Raw genomic sequence first — 18,939 nt, 5'->3', positions numbered from 1 at the left:
AATGATAATCCATCTCAGTACTCATTTAGGCCCAAGCTACAGATACTTTTCCCCCACCCCCAATCCCAATCCCCCTCGCCCGATCTTCATTGAACCTACCATTTGACTAATCTTTAACTCAGCTGCTGTATCGTTTCCTTCCTATCAAAATCTCTGTGTAACATCTCTGTCCCTATCTTCCAATTCCAACTTTGAAATAAAATACCTTTCGACAAATATTTCACAGCAGGATCGCTATATGAATGCAAATATTTGGTATTTTATCCTAGCATCCCCCACCCCCCTTATTGTGGGAATTAAGTGGGAATTTGAAGAAAGGTACAGAGATGCCACACAGGTGTTGCGCTCCCTCCACAGATGCCACCGAGCCCGCTGAGTTCGTCCAGCACTCTGTGTTTTTTATTTAACACAGAGATCCCAACTACGCCTCGCTGAGACCTCGCCAGAAGTTTCAAACCTACGGTCCCCTCCAGTTCGAGCCACATGGATCAAGATACCACGTTGTAAACAACCACATTCGCTACTTTGACTGGGAGTTCACGTTCCGCCACAATTCCGCCAGCGGTTTACAGCTGTTTGATATCCGCTTCAGGAAGGAGCGGGTAGTCTACGAGTTGAGTGTCCAGGAGGTGAACTCCGTTTACGGCGGAGAGACGCCAGGTCTCATGAGGGCCAAGTTCTTAGACAGTCATTATGGAATTGGGAAAAGTTCCAATGAGCTGGTGAAAGACGTGGACTGCCCTTACAGCGCCACTTTCCTCCACACTCTCCATCTCATGGCCGGGCTGCCAAGCCCGAGGGATGCATCGAGCCGCAGCCTGAAGGGCCTGTCCCACAGGCGATCTTTTGGGTGACTACAAGCGACAGTCTTTGCTGTCGGAGGTTGTCGTAGGTTGGCGCGAGGTGTCGTAGGTGAATGCTGGTAAAACTAATCCCTGACAGTAGCCTAAAGAATTGCCTCAGTGGGTCAGGCCCATACGTGCGTGGGAATAGCGTAGATCAGGGGAGCCGCGACCAGTTGCATCACTCATTCTCCAGTCAAGTCACTGATAGGCACAAAAAGCCGGAGTAACATCCAGTTTCCTCTCTGTGTCTGTGGACCAACTCCAAGCACCAGAGGCCCATTGATCTGCGGCGCTGCTCGATACGTGATTAGCTTTGTGGAGATCAGAGCCAGATGTCACCGTGTCCCGGCACTCGGCCCTACACAGCCCTGCTAGCCGGACAGCGTTCAGTTTTGAGATACCGGGCGGAAACAAGCCCTTCGGCCCACCGAGTCTGCACCGACCAGCGATCCCTGCACATTAACACTATCCAACACACACTAGGGACAATTTACACTTATACCATGCCAATTAACCAGACCTTCAGTCTGAAGAAGGGTCTCGACCCAAAACGTCACCCATTCCTTCCCTGCAGAGATGCTGCCTGACCCGCTGAGTTACTCCAACACTTTGTGTCTATCGGTTTAAACCAGCATCTGCAGTTCCATCCTACACGTGTACCTGTCCAAATGTCATTTAAATGCATTGTGGGAATTTCAAGTGTAGAATGAAGACAAGAGTGTTTAGTTGTCACGTGCAGCGACATCAGAACAATGACATTCTCAGTTGCTGCACCTTAACAGGCTGGTTAAAGCAACAACACACAGATACATGTAAATAGATTGATTTAGTTCACTTTTGCCACCTGCAGCGAGGTACAGGGAAAAGCTTTTGTGGCGTGCTATCCTGTAAATGCAACCAAGCCGCTCACAATGTACAGATCAAGGAGAACAGGCGCAACATATATAATCAATAATACAATAGATTAATAATCAGTAAGGTAGACAAAAATGCTGGAGAAACTCAGCGGGTGCAGCAGCATCTATGGAGTGAAGGAAGTAGGCAATGTTTCGGGCTGAAACCCTTCTTCAGACTGATGGGGGGTGGGCGGGGAGAAGAAAGGAAAAAGGAGGAGGAAGGAGCCCGGGGGCTGAGGGATGGAAAGAGACAGCCCGAGGCTTGAGGAAGGGGAGGAGACGGCAAGGGCTAACAAAATTGGGAGAATTCAATGTTCATGCCCCCAGGATGCAGACTCCCCAAGCGGAAAACGAGGTGCTGTTCCTCCAATTTCTGGTGTTGCTCGCTCTGGCCATGGAGCAGACCCAGGACAGGGAGGTCGGATACGGAGTGCGAGGGGGAGTTGAAGTGCTGAGCCACCGGGAGGTCAGGTTGGTTATTGCGGATCAAATATTAATAATCAGTAATATTGGGTAATCATCCCGGCATATCAGCGGAGGCCCAAGTATTAGCATTACTATTAATGCCTCACAGCGCCGGAGACCCAGGTTTGATCCTGGTCTTGCACGTTCTCCCTGTGACCGCGTGGGTTTCCTCCGGGTGCTCCGGTTTCCTCCCACATCCCAAAGACGTGCGGGTTTGTAGGTTAATTGGTCCTCTGTAAATTGCCCCCTAGTGTGTAGAGAGTGGATGAGAAAGTGGGATAACATAGAACCAGTGTGAATGGGTGATCGATGAGAGGGTCGAGGGGCTGAAGAGCCTGTTTCCACGCTGTATCTTTGAACTAATTATAAAATTGAACAAATCAAGACTTACCTATAGGATTTGAACATGAACAATATTATCTCAAGGTTGCAGAGTTTTTGAATGACATTTACTGCATAATCCCTGAGGTTATTATTTGTAAAGTTAAGGGCAAAGTTCATCTCTTCAAGTTTCATTTTCTGAAGTTAGTTATATTTACCATTTTGCCTTTGCTTATTTGGTCCCGCGATACATGAATCCAAGGCTTACATTTAAAGATGAACAAAATATCAATTTAAAGACAGATATCAACTAATTTCCCTGATTGAGTATGAATATCGATTTCTTTAAAATCCCCTCTCCCTCCGTCCCTCCCCCACCCGAGTGGTACCAGCTGCAAAGTCATCTTGTTGGGTCTCATTGTGTGAGAAGGAACTGCAGATGCTGGTTTAAACCGAAGATAGACACGAAATGCTGGAGTAACTCAGCGGGACAGACAGCATCTCTGGAGAGAAGGTATGGGTGACGTTTCGGGTGGAGACCCTTCTAAGATTTTGGGTCGAGACCCCTTCACAAGCAGAAACGTCACCCATTCCTTCTCTCCAGAGACGTTGCCTGATCTATGCCGGTCACCAGGGCGAATTCAGCACAGAGACACTAACAGCAGCGGCACAACGCTTCCGACGCCTCCGACTGCCCGGGACTCTTGCACTGAGGCTGCTCCATGGCTGGAACTGCAGCGAGCGACTCGCCAGAATTTCCGACAGAGCGTGAGAAATTTGTGATCAGCGTGAGAGCGTAAGAATTTGTCGAAATATATTAGACTCGCGCTCAAAGCGTGAGAGTTGGCAGCCCTGTTAATAATATTATGCAGACTGGAAACTGAAAAGGGAGCGCCGTCCCCCTGCGTAGCCCCCCCCCCTCCTTCCATCACTGAAGAGGGGTGAGGGGTAGGGAGAGTGGTGAGGAGGGAGAAGGTGAGGAGAAGGTGAGGAGGAGGGAAAGGGATGAGGCGATGGAGAAGGTGGGGAAGAGGTGAGGAGACGGAGAGGATGAGTAGAGAGGGTGGGGGAGAGGGGGGGAGAGGGGGGGAGGGGGGGGGGGGAGAGGGAGGGGAGGGGGGGGGGAGGATGATGGGGGGGGAGGGGAATGGGGAGAGAGTGGTGGTGCAAAAACATCTTATAGATATAAGATCTTTGGCGGTGCGGACGCGGGCGGGGCAGCGCTGGGCTGCGGACGCGGAAGGGTGAGCGCTGGCCCCGCCCCGCCCGCGGTCACGTGGTGAGCGGGTCATGTGACCGTGTGGATCACGTGTGGTCCGGGCGCGGGATGGAGGCGGTGCTGGAGCAGCAGCTGCGGGAGACGTGAGTGTGGGGGAGACACAGGGGGGGGCATGGGCCGTGGGGGGGGGACAGAGACGGAGAGGGCCCGGGGCGGGGCGGGGCGGCTCCCCAATCTCCCGGAAACAGCACCCTCGGGTGCGTTGGGGTGCGGGCACCGCAGGGTCAAGTGGGCACCCCAGGGGGGATGGGGTGGGTGCTGTGTTGCGGGCACCCAGGGTGGGGTGGGGTGCTGTGTGGGGGCACCCCAGGATGGGGTGGGGTGGGTGCTGTGGTTGCGGGCACCCCAGGGTGGGGGGGGGCTGTGGTGTGGGCACCCCAGGGTGTGGTGTGGTGTGGGCACCCCAGGGTGGGGTGGGTGCTGCTGTGCGGCACCCCAGGGTGGGGTGGGGAGGGTGCTGTGTTGAGGGGCACCCCAGGGTGGGATGGGTACTGTGGTGTGGGCACCCCAGGGTGGGGTGGAGCCCACTGTGGCAGTGGGGAGAGTGGGGACGGGTTCAGGGGGTGTGGGGGGAGGGAGGGGGCAAGTTAGTACAAGCAGTTCCCCGCCACTGACCCTTCAGGCTGAAAGCTCCAACTGTTGTGGTCAAGTTGCCCTGGACTTGGGTGAAGATGTGATGAATCTTGCAAGATCATAAATGATAAAATGCAGGACATCATGAGCCAATGCCTTTAAAAGCGATTCATTCTGATAGGAAATTGATTGTATAGTATTGTAGGAATGATTACAGACAGAGGTGATTGCATTGTTGTCTCTCAGGTCATAAGTGATTTACAAGGTTCATCCCACTGTGCAGCCCATGGGTTATGCCTCACTTAATACCTGTACGGGTGGCACAGCGGTAGAGCTGCTGTCATACAGAGCGAGAGAGCCTGGTTTGATCATGACCAAAGGTCCTGCCTGTAAGGAGTTTGTACGTTCTCCCTATAACACCATGGGTTTTCTCTGGGAGCTCCCATTTCCTCCCATATTCCAAAATGTGTGGGTTTGTAGATTAATTAGCTTCTGTAAATATATCCTAGTGTGTACGTTAGAACTAGTGTACGGGTGATCAATGGCCAATATAGTCACTGGACCGAAAGGCCTGTTTACAGGCTGTACCTTTAAATATGTAGGAAGGAACTGCAGGTGCTGGTTTAAACCAAAGATTAATAAGAAAAAGTTGGAGTAACTCAGCGGGTCAAACAGCATCTCTAAAGAAAAGGAATAGGTGACATTTCAGGCCCAAACGTCACCAATTGCTTTTCTTCAGAGATGCTGTCTGACCCGCTGAGTTACTCCAGCTTTTTGTGTCTTTCATAGTCAGAGACTTGATGTTTGAAATGTACGGCCAGAACAGGCTGTAGAACCAGATTTGCTGTTGTAATGTATGTGAAAGTAACTTTGAGCTGTTGAGAATGAAGTGAAGCAACCAAATAGCTGGCACAGAGGCCCAGTGGTTAAAATGGTAACTGTGTGGAAGATTATTTCATGATTCCAGTCTATGACAAGGATCTGGGGAATGGACAGGAGTTAATGTAACAGTGGGCTGATATAGCATGAAGTATGGTGTTGAGATGGAGAGAAATGACCAGTGAAAACCCTGCCTATTGCTCCCTAGGGATCTCCATATTAGAGAAGGCTCTGACATTTGTTTCTGATTCATAGGATGAAGAACCCTGCCATTATCGGAGTCCTCTGTGCTGATGAACAGGGCCTTAACCTGGGTTGTAAGTACTGGGCTGCATTTGATCACAAATAGAGGTCACAGATCCCCTGGGTCACTGACCTCTGGTTAAAATAGGGCCCTTCCACCTCAACCTTCTGTGAGTCCGTTCTATATCCCATCTACCAAGTCACTTTGGTTCTCACACAGCTTAATCTTTCTAGATCGGTCCACCATGTGGGGACTTTGTGAAATGCCTTATTAAGAACCACGTAGATAACATCCATATCCCTACCCTAAACAGTCACCTTCGTCACTTCAAAACGACTCAAGTTAGTAAGAAGAAGGGTCTCGACCCAAACGTTACCTATTCCTTTTCTCCAGATGCCTCACCCACTGAGTTACTCCAGCTTTTTCTGTCCATCTTTAATAAGATGTGACCTGCTGTGGGCAAAGCCGTGCTGACTCTCCATAATGAACCCATCCTTTTCCAAATGTTAGTAAATCCTATCCGAAGAATCCTCTCCGAGAGTCACTGGATTCACTCTACTTCCCCTCTTAAACAAAGGAACAACATTAGCTATTCTCTGTCCTCTGAGACCTCGCCTGTGACTCGAGAAGATGCAAAGATCGTTGTCATGGCTCCCACAATCTCCTCTCTTGCCTCGATAATGTGGGATAGATCCCATTGAGCACTGGGAATTTGTTCACCTTAATGCTTTACAAGAGACCCAACACCATCACCACAGTCAGTCTGGCTGAGCTTATCGGTATACTACATTCAGAGCTTAATGTCCTCTCCTTGGTGAGTACAGATGCAAAGTACTTGTTCAGTACCTCTCCTACACCCTGACTCCAAGCATAAATTCCCTCCTTTAACTGTCAGTGATCCTACCTTCATGGTTTCCCTCATTTTTAAAGTATGTATACTTTAGGATTTTCTTTCATCTGATCTTTGAATTGGACACAATTAAGACCTTTGGAAAGATAAATAGATAGGAAGGATTTAGAGGGTGCAACAAAGAACTGCTTCTTCTTCTTTCAAGTGGTGTGCACAGCCCAAAGTTGCTGGACAACTTGTTCTATTTGATCTTCCGTTTGTGCACGTCGAGTTGATTGCATTAGTCGAAACAGGGCGGGCCACGTGAAGGTTGCAATCTTCCACCCCAAGGAACTGCTGATGCTGGTTTACAAAATGACACAAAGTGCTGGAGTAACACAGCATCTCTGGAGAACATGGATAGGCGACGTTTCAGGTTGGGACCCTTCAAACCTTTTTAGGGGGCTATTGGCCAAATACAGGCAAATGTGACGAGCCAAGATGCTGACAATGGACAAGGTGGGCTGAAGGGCCTGTTTCTCTGCTGTATGGCTCTATGCATCCCTCCATCTACACAAAATACTTATCGCAGTATCGTGATTCAGCCCCTCATTGAGTCATACATCTTGGAAACTTCAGCCCCTGCCTTCCAACATATCCCATCGACACTAGTCCCACCTGCCTGCGTTTGGCCCATATACTAACCTTTTCCCATTCATGTACCTGTCTAAATGTTTCTTAAATGTTGCAATAGTACCTGCCTCAACTACCTTCTCCGGCAGCCCATTCCATACACTCACCACCTTTTCTGTAAAAAAAGTTACCCCTTGGTTTCCTATTAAATCCATCCCCCTCCCCCCATCTGAAACCTATCAGTCTCGCACAGTCAATTTATTTGTATAGCACATTTAAAAACAAATCACATTGACCAAAGTGCTGTACATCAGTGTAGGTACTAATGTGCTACATACAATGGTACACAGACCTAACGATACATACATAAACGTTACCTATTCCTTTTCTGCAGAGGGCCTCAAAAACGAGTAGAAATAGGTTTTGAGCCTCGATTTAAAGGAGTCGATGAAGGGGGCAGTTCTGATGCGAGGGATGCTGTTCCACAGTCTAGGTGCTGCAACCGCAAAAGCGCGGCACCCCTGAGCTTAAACCTAGACCGCGGGATAATCAGTAGCCCCAAGTCGGCCAACCTGAGGGAACTGGATATAGAATGGTGGGTTATAAGATTATTGGTATTGGGGGGGGGAGCAATCCCGGGCTTTGTATACGGGGGGGGGGGGGCCAGTGGGAAGCCCGGTAAGGGCTTTTGTATTTGAACCAATAAGAGGCGGCTTGAAGTTGAAGTTGCCAGTGTATCAGGAGTTGCAGTAGTCAAGGCAGGAGGAGATGAATGTGTGGATGATTTTTTTCATGGTCGTCGAATTGGAGGAATGGTTTGATTTTAGCTATGGTACGAAGCTGGAAGAAACTAGTTTTTAACCACAGAGTTAACTTGTTTGTCAAACTTTAATGCGGAGTCAAATATCACGCCATGGTTTTTGACGTGCAGTTTGACTAACGAGGTTAGGCTTCCAAAGCTGCCTGTTATTGTTTTGATGTAGCCAGGGAGCCGAGTAGGATGACCGCAGACTTGCTCTCGTTTAGTTGGAAGAAGTTCTGTGCCATCCAACATTTTATGTCCTTGAGGCATTGCATGAGGCTGATTAAATTAGACCAGATGTTGGGTTTCAGGGGGAGATAGAGCTGTGTGTCATATGCATAACAGTGGAAAGAAACGGCATGCCTTTGAATCACTTGGCCGAGGGGGAGCATGTGCAGAGAGAAGAGAATTGGGCCTAGGATGGATCCTTGTGGCACCCCGCAGAAAAGGCTAGCTGGGGAATGGAAAGAAGTGCCAATGTTGGTAGAGAAACTCCTATTTTTGAGGTAGGAGATGAACCAGCTCAGGACAGTGCCATCAATACCAACCCCGTACTTGAGACGGTCAATTAGGATGGTGTGGTCCACTGTATCAAATGCTGCGCTGAGGTCGAGAAGGAGCAGGATTGCACAGTCGCCGGAGTTGATGGTGAGAAGCAGGTTGTTGTGTACCTTCAACAAAGCAGACTCTGTGCTGTGGTGGGCTCTGAAACCTGATTGGAAAGTTTCCATGATGGTATTTTGGTGTAGGGAAGGCATTAGTTGATTTAGAATTACCTTTCCAAGGATTTGCGAGAGGAAAGGCAGTTTGGAAATAGGTCTGTAGTTGCTAGGCAAGGTGGGGTCTAGGTTAGGTTTTTTCAGGAGAAGTGGACCACCGTGTGCTTGAAACCAGTTGGAACAGCGCCAGTGGCCAGAGAACTGTTGATGATAGAGAGGATGCTGGGACCGGCTATTGCAATGGCATCCTTCAGAAGGGCAGTGGGGACAACGTCAAGGGGGCAGGTTGCAGGTTTCCTAATAGAGACCAGCTTTACAAGGGAGGGTAGAGTAACGGGTTGGAAACAGTCTAGTTGAGACGGACCAATGAGACAGCCAGGTCATGGGTGGGAGGGGAAATATTCGTTCTAATGTTCTCAACTTTGCTGGTGAAAAATGTAGAGAATTCCTCGCACTTAGCAGGGGACCCAGCAAAGCTGGTACTGGGGGCGGGACATAGGACAGAGGTAGTAGTACTAAATAGGACCTTGGAGTTATGAGTGTTTTGGAAATAAGGTCAGAAAAGTATTGTGTTCTCGCAGACTTTATTGCTTCCTGGTATTTGAGCAGATTGTTATTCAGAAATTCGACGGAAATTTGAAACTTATCAGATTTGTACTTCGGTTCTGATTTTCTGCACTCTCTTCTTAGGGCTCTGGTGGTGTCATTGAGCCAGGGCCAGCCTTTAGGCTCAGGCTTGTTCATTTTAAGAGAAGCAACAGAATCCAGGATGGAAGAGCAAGTGGTATTGAATAGAAAATTAGATCGTCAGTGCTGAGATGGAGGGGAGAAGCCTCGATGGTGCAGATGTCGGGAACGGCTATATCCTCTTGTTCTCAGTAACCCTACTCGGGGCAGAAGACCTGTAAATCTTACATCCTCGTAAATCTTCTCTGCACCCTTTCCAGCTTGACAACTTCTTTCCCATAAGATGGAGATCAATTATGAACACAATGCTTTAAATGTGGCTTCACCAATGTCTTGTATAACCGTAACATAACCTCCCAACTTCTATACTCAATACGTTGACTGATGAAGGTCAATGTGCCGATAGCCTTTTAGATCATCTTATTAAATTCCATTAACCTTTTCTCAGCCCACCTGCTCAACCGATCATGATACTGCTACAATTGATGACAGACATCAATGGGCCTAACACCGAATTTGCGGCACACCATTAGTCACAGGCCTCCAGTCCGAAAAACAACCTTCCACCATCACCCTCTGCTTCCATCCATGAAGCAAATTTTCTATCCATTCAGCTGTCTCTCCTTGGCTCCCATGCGAGTAGCCTATCATGTAGAACCTTGACAAATGCTCCCCTGAGAACGGTTGACATGCCAGTCCTGATGGTCCCATTGCTTGGTGCCATGGGCAGTGTTAGCCCTGGTCAGATGTGACTTGTTTTGTTCTCTCTCCAGGTCGTGGCTCGCTGGTTGATGAACATGCCGGTGTAGTCTCTGTTCTTGCGCAGCAAGCAGCAAAGCTCACCGCCGACCCGACTGATGTGCCTGTCATTTGCCTGGAGTCGGATAATGGGTGAGATTTTGACAGTTACATTACTGGATTCCTGTTGGCTTTGTCTTTAATATTGCTGGGTTCTGAAAGGTTCCGTTCACACTGCCAGCTTCTCCTCACTCTAGTCAGCATTCACTGAAATGTGTGAAAATAAATCAGGTTGTAATGTTGTGGTATGCTGCAAACATTTTGAGATCTCGGAATGATTACTGCTGTTGAGGTTCATCCTCCAAGACCATTTGCGTCAGAGTTGGGGGCATTGACACAGAAGAGGAATACATTGGGTATAAGTGAGGAATATTTGCCTGCCAGTGCTGAAGGACAATTCTACTGTTACATTTATTTGCCTTTCATGAATGAGTTTGTGAAGCCACAGAGCATGTCAAAGGCCATGAAAGGTGCTTCAGTTTGCAAGGCCCATGGCATTGGTATTGAGCAGGCCAACCGCCTGGTCTTGTGGGAGGGATAAACACTGGCTAGGCTTACGGGGAGAGGCCCTGCTACTTTGACTGGTGGCACAAATTGTCATCTGGACAAAAGAGATTTGAGTGCCATCTAGCAGGCAGTGCTGCTGAAGCACCATACTGTGCTGGAATTGACTGCAGCGAAAGTGTTTTTGCATCTCTGGAGTGGATCTTGAACCCTCGAGTCACTGACGTGGCCATTCTTGCTGTCAGTGAACTTGGCTGATGATCCAAGTCTGTGCCAGAGCTCGGAATAAATTGGTGCGAGAGACTAGATAGATTTTCCATCTACAATGTCTAATAAATAACTTGCCTGAGTTTGCAGAAAGCTTATTAGTTTATTGATTCCTTCCCCAGGAACATCATGATACGGAAACATGGAAGCATCACCATTGCTGTGCATAAGATGTCAGTGTGAAGAGGTGGCTGTTGATTGTTTGAAGCATGGAACTTTGTCGCATGGTCTCTGCTGTGGGGTGTACAGGCAGGTCTTTATCACTGCTCCTGACCTCGATTGTGTACCAGCCCATTGGTTCTCTGGAGTAGGGGGGGGGGGGGGGGGGGAGGGGGGGGGGGGGGATGTGTGAAAGGAAAACTGTTTCTGATCTTTGAGTTAGGAATTAAATTGAAACTCGGTGTAAGTGTGCAGTTTTCATTATTCCTAGTAATGGGGTTGCTTTGTTTAGTGTTAGATTTGCAGGGTTTAGTTCTACACAGCAAAGGAAGGACCCTTCAGCCCCACTTTTCCCTGCTGTCTGAGATGCCTTTCTGCACTATGCCCATTCCTCAATTAATTTCTTATTCAAGTGCAGGTGCTTCCTGGGTAGTAAACATAGAGCAGGTAAAGCCAGGAACAGGCCTTTCGGCCCACAATGTCTGTGCTGAACATGATGTCAAGTTAAAGTAACCCCCTCCTCCATGTGATCCATATACAGGCAGAGCACATTAGTTTAAATTGGCATTCGTGTTCGGCACAGACATGGAGGCTGAAGGGCCTGTTCCTGTGCAGTAGTGTTCTATGTAATCCAAAATGATTAGATTTACTTTTGAAATGTTCTTACGATACTGTTTAAAAATATACAACTCTTGAGGCTCTGAATCTGAAACCATGGTAGTGTTCTATTCAATACGCAAATGCTAGAACAACTCAACGGGTTCAAAGGTGTGGTGGGTTTGTAGGTAAATTGGCCATTGTTAATTGCCTCTGGTGTATAGGGAGTGAGATAGCATGGAACTAGTGTGAACAGGGTAGGCTTGGGCAGAAGGCCTGACTCCATGCTGTATCTCTAAACTAAAATAAAATAGTGTTTCCACCACTAGAGGGCAAAGCAAGACTAAGTAATTGTCTCCAATATAACGTGCTCTCCAAATCTGAAATGGCTGTCCAGAATTAGACATTTGGACGTGCACCTTTAAACAGGGTGTTCTCAGGTGGAATCATCACTGATTTAGGTCGTTATTATTCCATCAGATACTGAAGCAGCTTTAGGGTTTGAGGTCGTGGGGTGACGGCTATTTGGTGGTGAGTAGTCGCCCAAAGAATCTTACCTGTATCTGGTCGCCGCTGGATGTTCAACATTTTTAACATTGTCGGCAACCTGCTGCGAATATGACGGGTGCCGGCAAGTCGGCGACAAAATTGCGTAAGTGGGACAGGCCCTTAAAGGTAGCAATGAAGTTGTTCAGCAAAAACAATGTTTGAAGATCTCAGAGGGTCAGGCAGCATCTCTGAGGAACACGGGTAGGTGACGTTTTGGGGCGGGGACATTCAGACTGATTGTAAGGGGGGGGGGTCAGGATAGAGAGCTGGAAGACCATTGATTGGGCAACAATGCTGGAGGAACTCGGGTCAGGCAGCATTTGTGGAGAAAATGATGTTTTCATAAGGAGCGGAACTAGGCCATTCCTCCCTCTGAGTCTACTCCCTCATTCAATCATGGCTGATCTATCTTTCCCTCTGAACCCCATTCTGCCTTCTCATAACCCTTGATATCATTACTAATCAAGAATCTGTCAATCTCTGCCTTAAAAATACCCAATGACTTGGCCATAAGCCATCTGTGGCAATGAATTCCACAGATTCACCACCGTCTTACTAAAGAAATTCCATCTCCTAAATTCCATCTTTCTAAAGGTATGTCTTTTTATTCTGATGCTATGCTCTCTGGTCTTTTGGGTCATGACCCTTCAGACTGATACGGAGTAGAGGGAAGAAAGAGGGTGGAGGGGAAGGGTTTGGGCAAGGAATAGGTGAATTTAGGTGACAGATGGAGAGAAGGGTGGAGATTGTAACCGGAGCCTTGGTTAATGTCTTTTCCCTTCTTCAGACCATGATGCTGGTTTAGTCATAGCCCGCTACAGTAAATCCAACAAATAAAAATGAAAGAGGCTGCAGAGAGGGTGGGCTCGCCCTGATCCATCACAGGCACAGCCTTCACTATCATCGAAAGCATCTACATGTGTTATTGCCTCAGGAAGGCAGTGTCTTCACCATTCAGACCGTGCCCTCTTCTTGCTGTTACCGTCGGGCAGTGGGTACAGAAGCCTCAAGACCCACACCGCCAGTTTCAGGAACAGCTACTTTCTGACACCCATTCGTTTTTAAACTAGCCTACACAGCCCTAATCGCACCTCAGCAACAGAACTCGATGGACCACCTCTTGCACTACCGTGGATATTTTTGTTCTAATTTACTTTTGCACACTTTAATTTTATGTGCTGCAGAATTTGAGTTGTTTTTGTGAGTTATCGGAGACTGGGATACCGCTGCAGGCAAGGTGTTCATTGTACTCGTACGTACCTCACTCACTATATCTGTGCCCATGCCATGCTTAACGGTGAAAGTAAATGAACAAGTTCATGCTTGTTGTTTGGGAAGGAGCCCTCGTTTCCTCGCCTGGCCAAGCTTGCATGTTTCTTCAGTAGACAAAAGCGCTGGAGAAACTCAGCGGGTGCAGCAGCATCTATGGAGCGAAGGAAATAGGCGACGTTTCGGGACGAAACGTCGCCTATTTCCTTCGCTCCATAGATGCTGCTGCACCCGCTGAGTTTCTCCAGCACTTTTGTCTACCTTCGATTTTCCAGCATCTGCCGTTCCTTCTTAAACACTTTGCATATTTCTTCAGTCACTCTCTCACGAAACCACAGTGAGAATGCTTCAGAATGTTGGAACGAATATGGGACTGCAGATGCTGTCATATCTGGAGCTAAAAACCTGCTGGAGGAGAAGGATGGGCACTGTCGGTTACCCACTGAGTTTCTTTAGCAGTTGCTTTTGCTCCAAGATTTAGAAGGAACTGCAGACGCTGGTTAACAAAAAAAAAGGATGAAGTGCTGGAGTAACTCAGCAGGTCAGGTAGCATCTCTGGAGAACGTGGATAGGTGATGTTTTGCGTCGGGATCCTTCTTCACACTGATGTGAAGATAGATTTTTCATATTAGTCAAGCAACCTACATTAAGTATTTGCCCCTTAAACCACTATTGCCATCCTGTGGTATTTTCTGGGCACACTATCAGATTGGAGGGAGCTCAGATGGGTTAGATGGAGTGGTGACTAATCCGGGGACTCCTCAGTTTTCACTGTTGGCCCCATAAACCATGACTTCTCAGGTCAAACATGGGGAGATGGGCAGAGAGAGATAGATTCTTGATTAGTATGGGTGTCAGCAGTTACGGGGAGAAGGCAGAAGAATGGGGTTGGGAGGAAGAAATGATTGAATGGCAGACTTGACTTGATGGGCTGAATGGTTTAATTCTGCTATAACCTATCACCTTATGAAGGACCTTTGAATGTTACCTGCTGCCTGTTACATTACAAGTGAATTCCAGATGATGGCCAAAGAATTGGCTGAAGTTACACATTTGTGAGAACAAAAAAAGGTGAGAGGAGAAAGATTTAATAGCCTGAGGGGCATAATCTTTCACACGGTGATGGCTATATGGAGCATGCTGCCTACGGGGGTAATTGAGGCAGGTACATCAATATATTTAAGTGATATTTGGATGGGGAATATTTAGAGGGATATGGGCCTAACGTAGGTAATGGAACTACATTAGATGTGTAATCTTGTTCGGCATGAAAGAGTTGGGCTGAAGGGCCTGTTTGAACATAGAATAGTACAGCACAGCCCACATTGTATATGCCAAGGATGGCAGTAAAGGTACCATGAATCTCTTCAGAAAAAAAACAATGTTGGAGAAACTCAGAGGGTCAGGCAGCATCTCTGAAGAACACATCCATGATGTTTTGGGCTGGGACCGTTCAGTGCTTGTAATGGGGGGAGGGAAGGGGAGGGGCTGGAAATAAAACTGGAAAATTAAACTAATCTTCGCCTCCTCAAACGTGACCCCACCACTCGCCACATCTTCCCATCTCCCCCCATGTCTGCCTTCCCCACAGTATAAACCTACTGACTCCCATGGCTATCTGGACTACACTTCTTCCCACCCAGCTTCCTGTAAGGATTCCATCCCCTACTCCCAATTCCTCCATCTACGCCGCATCTGCTCCCAGGATGAGGCGTTCCACACCAGGGCATCTGAAATGTCCTCATTCTTCAGGGAACGGGGGTTCCCCTCCTCCACCATAGATGAGGCTCGCACCAGGGTCTCTTCCATACCCCGCAACACTGCTCTCTTTCCCCATCCCCCCACTCGCAACAAGGGCAGAGTCCCCCTAGTCCTCACCTTTCACCTCACCAGGACCGCTCCTTCCGTAACTCCCTGGTCAATTCTTCCCTTCCCTCCCGTACCACCCCATCCCCGGGCACTTTCCGTTGCAACCGCAAGAAATGCAAAACTTGTCCCTTCACCTCCCCCCTCGACTCCATTCAAGGACCCAAGCAGTCGTTCCATTTGTGACAGGGGTTCCCCTGCATCTCGTCCAACCTCATTTATTGCATCCGCTGCTCTAGATGTCAGCTGATCTACATCGGTGAGACTAAGCGGAGGTTGGGCGATCGCTTCGCCGAACACCCCCGCTCGGTCCGCAATAACCAACCTGACCTCCCGGTGGCTCAACACTTCAACTCCCCCTCCTACTACGTATCCGACCTCTCTGTTCTGGGTCTCCTCCATGGCCAGAGCGAGCAACACTGGAAATTGGAGGAACAGCACCTCGTATTCCGCTTGGGGAGTCTGCATCCTGCGGGCATGAACATTGAATTCTCCCAATTTTCTTAGTCCTTGCTGTCTCCTCCCCTCCCTCAGCCCTCGGGCTCTTTCTCCTTTTTCCTTTCTTCTCCCCCCCCCCCATCAGTCTGAAGAAGGGTTTCGGGCCGAAACGTTGCCTATTTCCTTCGCTCCATAGATGCTGCTGCACCCGCTGAGTTTCTCCAGCATTTTTGTGTACCTTCAATTTTCCAGCATCTGCAGTTCCTTCTTAAACAGGTTAAACTAATCTCTGCCTGCACATAATCCATATCCCTTGCATATCCATTTCTCTTTAAATGCCACTATTACGTATCTGCCTTCACCACAACAAGCGGCAGCGTGTTCCAGACACTTGCTACACCCTGCCAGGAAGATGAGGGATGATCTTATAGAGGTGTACAAAATCATGAGAGGAATAGATCGGGTAGATGCACCGAGTCTCTTGGGGAATCAAGAATCTGAGAACATGGGTTTAAGGTAAGGGGTAACCATATAACATATAACCATATAACAATCACAGCACAGAAACAGGCCATCTCGACCCTTCTAGTCCGTGCTGAACACATAATCTCCCCTAGTCCCATATACCTGCGCTCAGACCATAACCCTCCATTCGCTTCCCATCCATATAACTATCCAATTTATTTTTAAATGATAAAAACGAACCTGCCTCCACCACCTTCACTGGAAGCTCATTCCACACAGCTACCACTCTCTGAGTAAAGAAGTTCCCCCTCATGTTACCCCTAAACTTCAGTCCCCTTAATTCTCATGTCATGTCCCCTTGTTTGGTAGGGTGGGGGGGGAAGATTTAATCGAAGGGTAACCTTTTTCACACAAAGTATGGTGGGTGTATGGAATGAGCTGCTGGAGGAGGTAGTTGAGGCAGGGACTATCCCAACGTTGAAGAAACATTTAGACAGGTACATGGATAGGACAGGTTTAGAGGGATATGGGCCAAATGGAAGGAGGTAGGACTAATGTAGGTGGGACATGTTGGTCTTTGTTGGCAAGTTGGGCCGAATGGCCGCTTGTATGACTGCTTGCCATTCCGAAAGAGATTTAATTTCAGGTTTGCAGTATTTTCCTGTTTGTACACAGGGAAACACTAGTGGCCAGGAACGGCATCATGCACTGTTGATTTAGTTTAGCGATGTGAAGTACATTTCCATCTTCAGTCTCTTGTGTCTACAGCCCCTGGATGGCCTTGTCAGTAGGTAAGCATAGTTCTCATTTACACAGATAAAGTTATTTTACTGCCCATTGATTATCATGTAACCTGACTGGAGATTAACCACTGGAGATTAACTCGTTATGCGATGGGTCCATTGCTAAAGAGATCATGCACTGATTTTGATCTAACTGCCAATGAGCAGATGACAAACAATCGTCCAGAAATGAAAGAATTAGCAAGAGTGCTGGAATTCAAAGCATTCAGAACAAAATAAAAATACCCAGTGAAGGCTAATGGCTGGCAAAATAAGTGATAGGCACAGTTAACAAGTTACTTAGGAAGTCTGGTTACTATCTTTCATTCTATTTGTGCAAACATCCCATGAGGACAGGGAGCAACATTCACTGTGCCCATGGGCTAGAAACTCAGCACATCGTCCAGTCCTTGTCCTGGTTTTCCCAATTTCTCGAGGTTGAATTTTCTTGCCTTAGATTTGGAAAGGACTAATCATCGCAGTTTGGGTGGATAAATCTTGATTCTAATCCCCAAGAATAAGTATCAGTAATACAAGATATCTGGGCATTTCAAACAGTCTTCGATCCTAAGACTCCATGATACACACTTCCCCTAGTGGCCTGATCTGAAGTGTTATCAAGGCACATTTACCTATCCTGTAAATCTGGTCTGGACATTCTTCACACACTTATTCTTTATGTTCTTCTGGGGTAGTGGTAGAGAAGGTGTTCCATGGCTTAAAGGCATACCGCGCCAGATTCAGGAACAGCTTCTTCCCTGCTGTTAATCAGACTCCTAAACGATCCTCCCAAACCTACGGGTGCAGTCCTGATCTTCCAACCTACTTCATTGCAAACCTTGTACTTTTTTCAGTAACTGACGCCACTACGCTGTTACACCATATTCTACACTCTGGTAGTTTTCTCTTGGCACTACCTGTTGTATAGCTTGATTGCATTCATGTATAGTATGACTTGGGAACAAGGAACCACAGATGCTGATTTGCACAAAAGGACACAAAGTGCTGGAGTAAAAGCGGGTCAAACAGCATCCCCGGAGAACACGTATAAGTTACGTTTCATGTGGGGTCCTGACCCGAAACATCGCCGTTCCATCTTCTCCAGCGATGCAGCCCGACCCGCTGAGTTACTCCAGCATTTTGTGGCCTTTTATAGTTTAAGTTGACTGGATAGTACACAAAAAAGAAGTTACACTCTATCTCAGTACACGTGACAAAAATAAACCAATACCAATACCGATCCTTTATATCTGGTTTGGACATTCAGCTTTACACTTGTCTGCATCAACAAGTTGTCCGCATCAACAATCCTGCTTCACAAAAAATCTATCGTGGTAAATCACAGTTTGGACTTGTGATTCATAATTAAGGTAAATCATAGTCTGATCTGCAAATGAAGACAAAAAATAAATGGACATTAGTTCTGTAGTGTTGACTGGGCTTACATTTAACTGGGTTTATTGGGTTCAGCTTAGATTTAAAGGTTTGAAAATTAACAGGGATGGAAGGATAATGGGTGTAGATTTCCACAGGGCCAAAGTCCTCGCAAAGAGTAAATGAGAGGAGATGGCGTGTGGATTTCAACACCCCAGTGGTAGACAGAAGAGGAAGAGGGTCTATAAGAGAAACAACAGAATAAAGTTCAAATAAACAACGGCCATAAATAAATAGGGAGATGCAACAATAGGTCAAGAGAGAGGCAGAGAGAGACAAAGAGTTAAGGCGTGCATCAGTGACAGCTGTTTATTAAATGTTTAGCTGAGTGGCCACAAGCTAGTAGAATATGATGAGCGTTTGTCGGCACTGGGCCTGTTTAGACGAATGAACGAATGGGGGACCTCATTGAAATGTACAGAATAGTGAAAGGCTTGGATGTGAGAGGATGATTCCACTAGTGGGAGAGTCTAGGACTAAAGGTTACAGCCTCAAAATTAAAGAAAGTTATTTTAGGAAGGAGGTGAGGAGGAATTTCTTTAGCCAGAGGGTGGTGAATCTGTGGAATTCTTTGCCACAGGTGGCCACGGAGGCCGTCAGTGGATATATTTAAGGCAGAGATAGATAGATTAGTATGGG

At 47.5% G+C, this 18,939-nt stretch overlaps 1 protein-coding gene across 1 annotated transcript; it reads left to right on the top strand.

The window, feature by feature from the left end:
- The first annotated feature begins 3,769 nt into the window (after window positions 1–3,769).
- Window positions 3,770–11,064, top strand: lamtor5 (late endosomal/lysosomal adaptor, MAPK and MTOR activator 5). Its single transcript, XM_055654368.1, has 4 exons — window positions 3,770–3,889; window positions 5,514–5,575; window positions 9,946–10,063; window positions 10,864–11,064. Exons 1-4 carry the CDS (start codon window positions 3,855–3,857, stop codon window positions 10,922–10,924), a joined length of 276 nt encoding a protein of 91 aa, XP_055510343.1. The 5' UTR covers window positions 3,770–3,854; the 3' UTR covers window positions 10,925–11,064.
- Window positions 11,065–18,939: the final 7,875 nt, after the last annotated feature.

This window comes from Leucoraja erinacea, chromosome 24 (assembly GCF_028641065.1).
Source record: "Leucoraja erinacea ecotype New England chromosome 24, Leri_hhj_1, whole genome shotgun sequence".
Lineage (NCBI taxonomy): Eukaryota > Metazoa > Chordata > Chondrichthyes > Rajiformes > Rajidae > Leucoraja > Leucoraja erinaceus.
Note: the sequence above shows the minus strand (reverse complement) of the source record. Positions and strands in the feature narration are given on the sequence as shown.

Excerpts from the sequence above, each read along its gene's own strand:
- lamtor5 (XM_055654368.1), top strand. The coding sequence starts at position 3,855 with ATGGAGGCGGTGCTGGAGCAGCAGCTGCGGGAGAC. Across the intron at positions 3,890-5,513 it reads GAGCAGCAGCTGCGGGAGAC|GATGAAGAACCCTGCCATTA; the intron begins GTGAGTGTGGGG and ends TCTGATTCATAG. Across the intron at positions 5,576-9,945 it reads ACAGGGCCTTAACCTGGGTT|GTCGTGGCTCGCTGGTTGAT; the intron begins GTAAGTACTGGG and ends TTCTCTCTCCAG.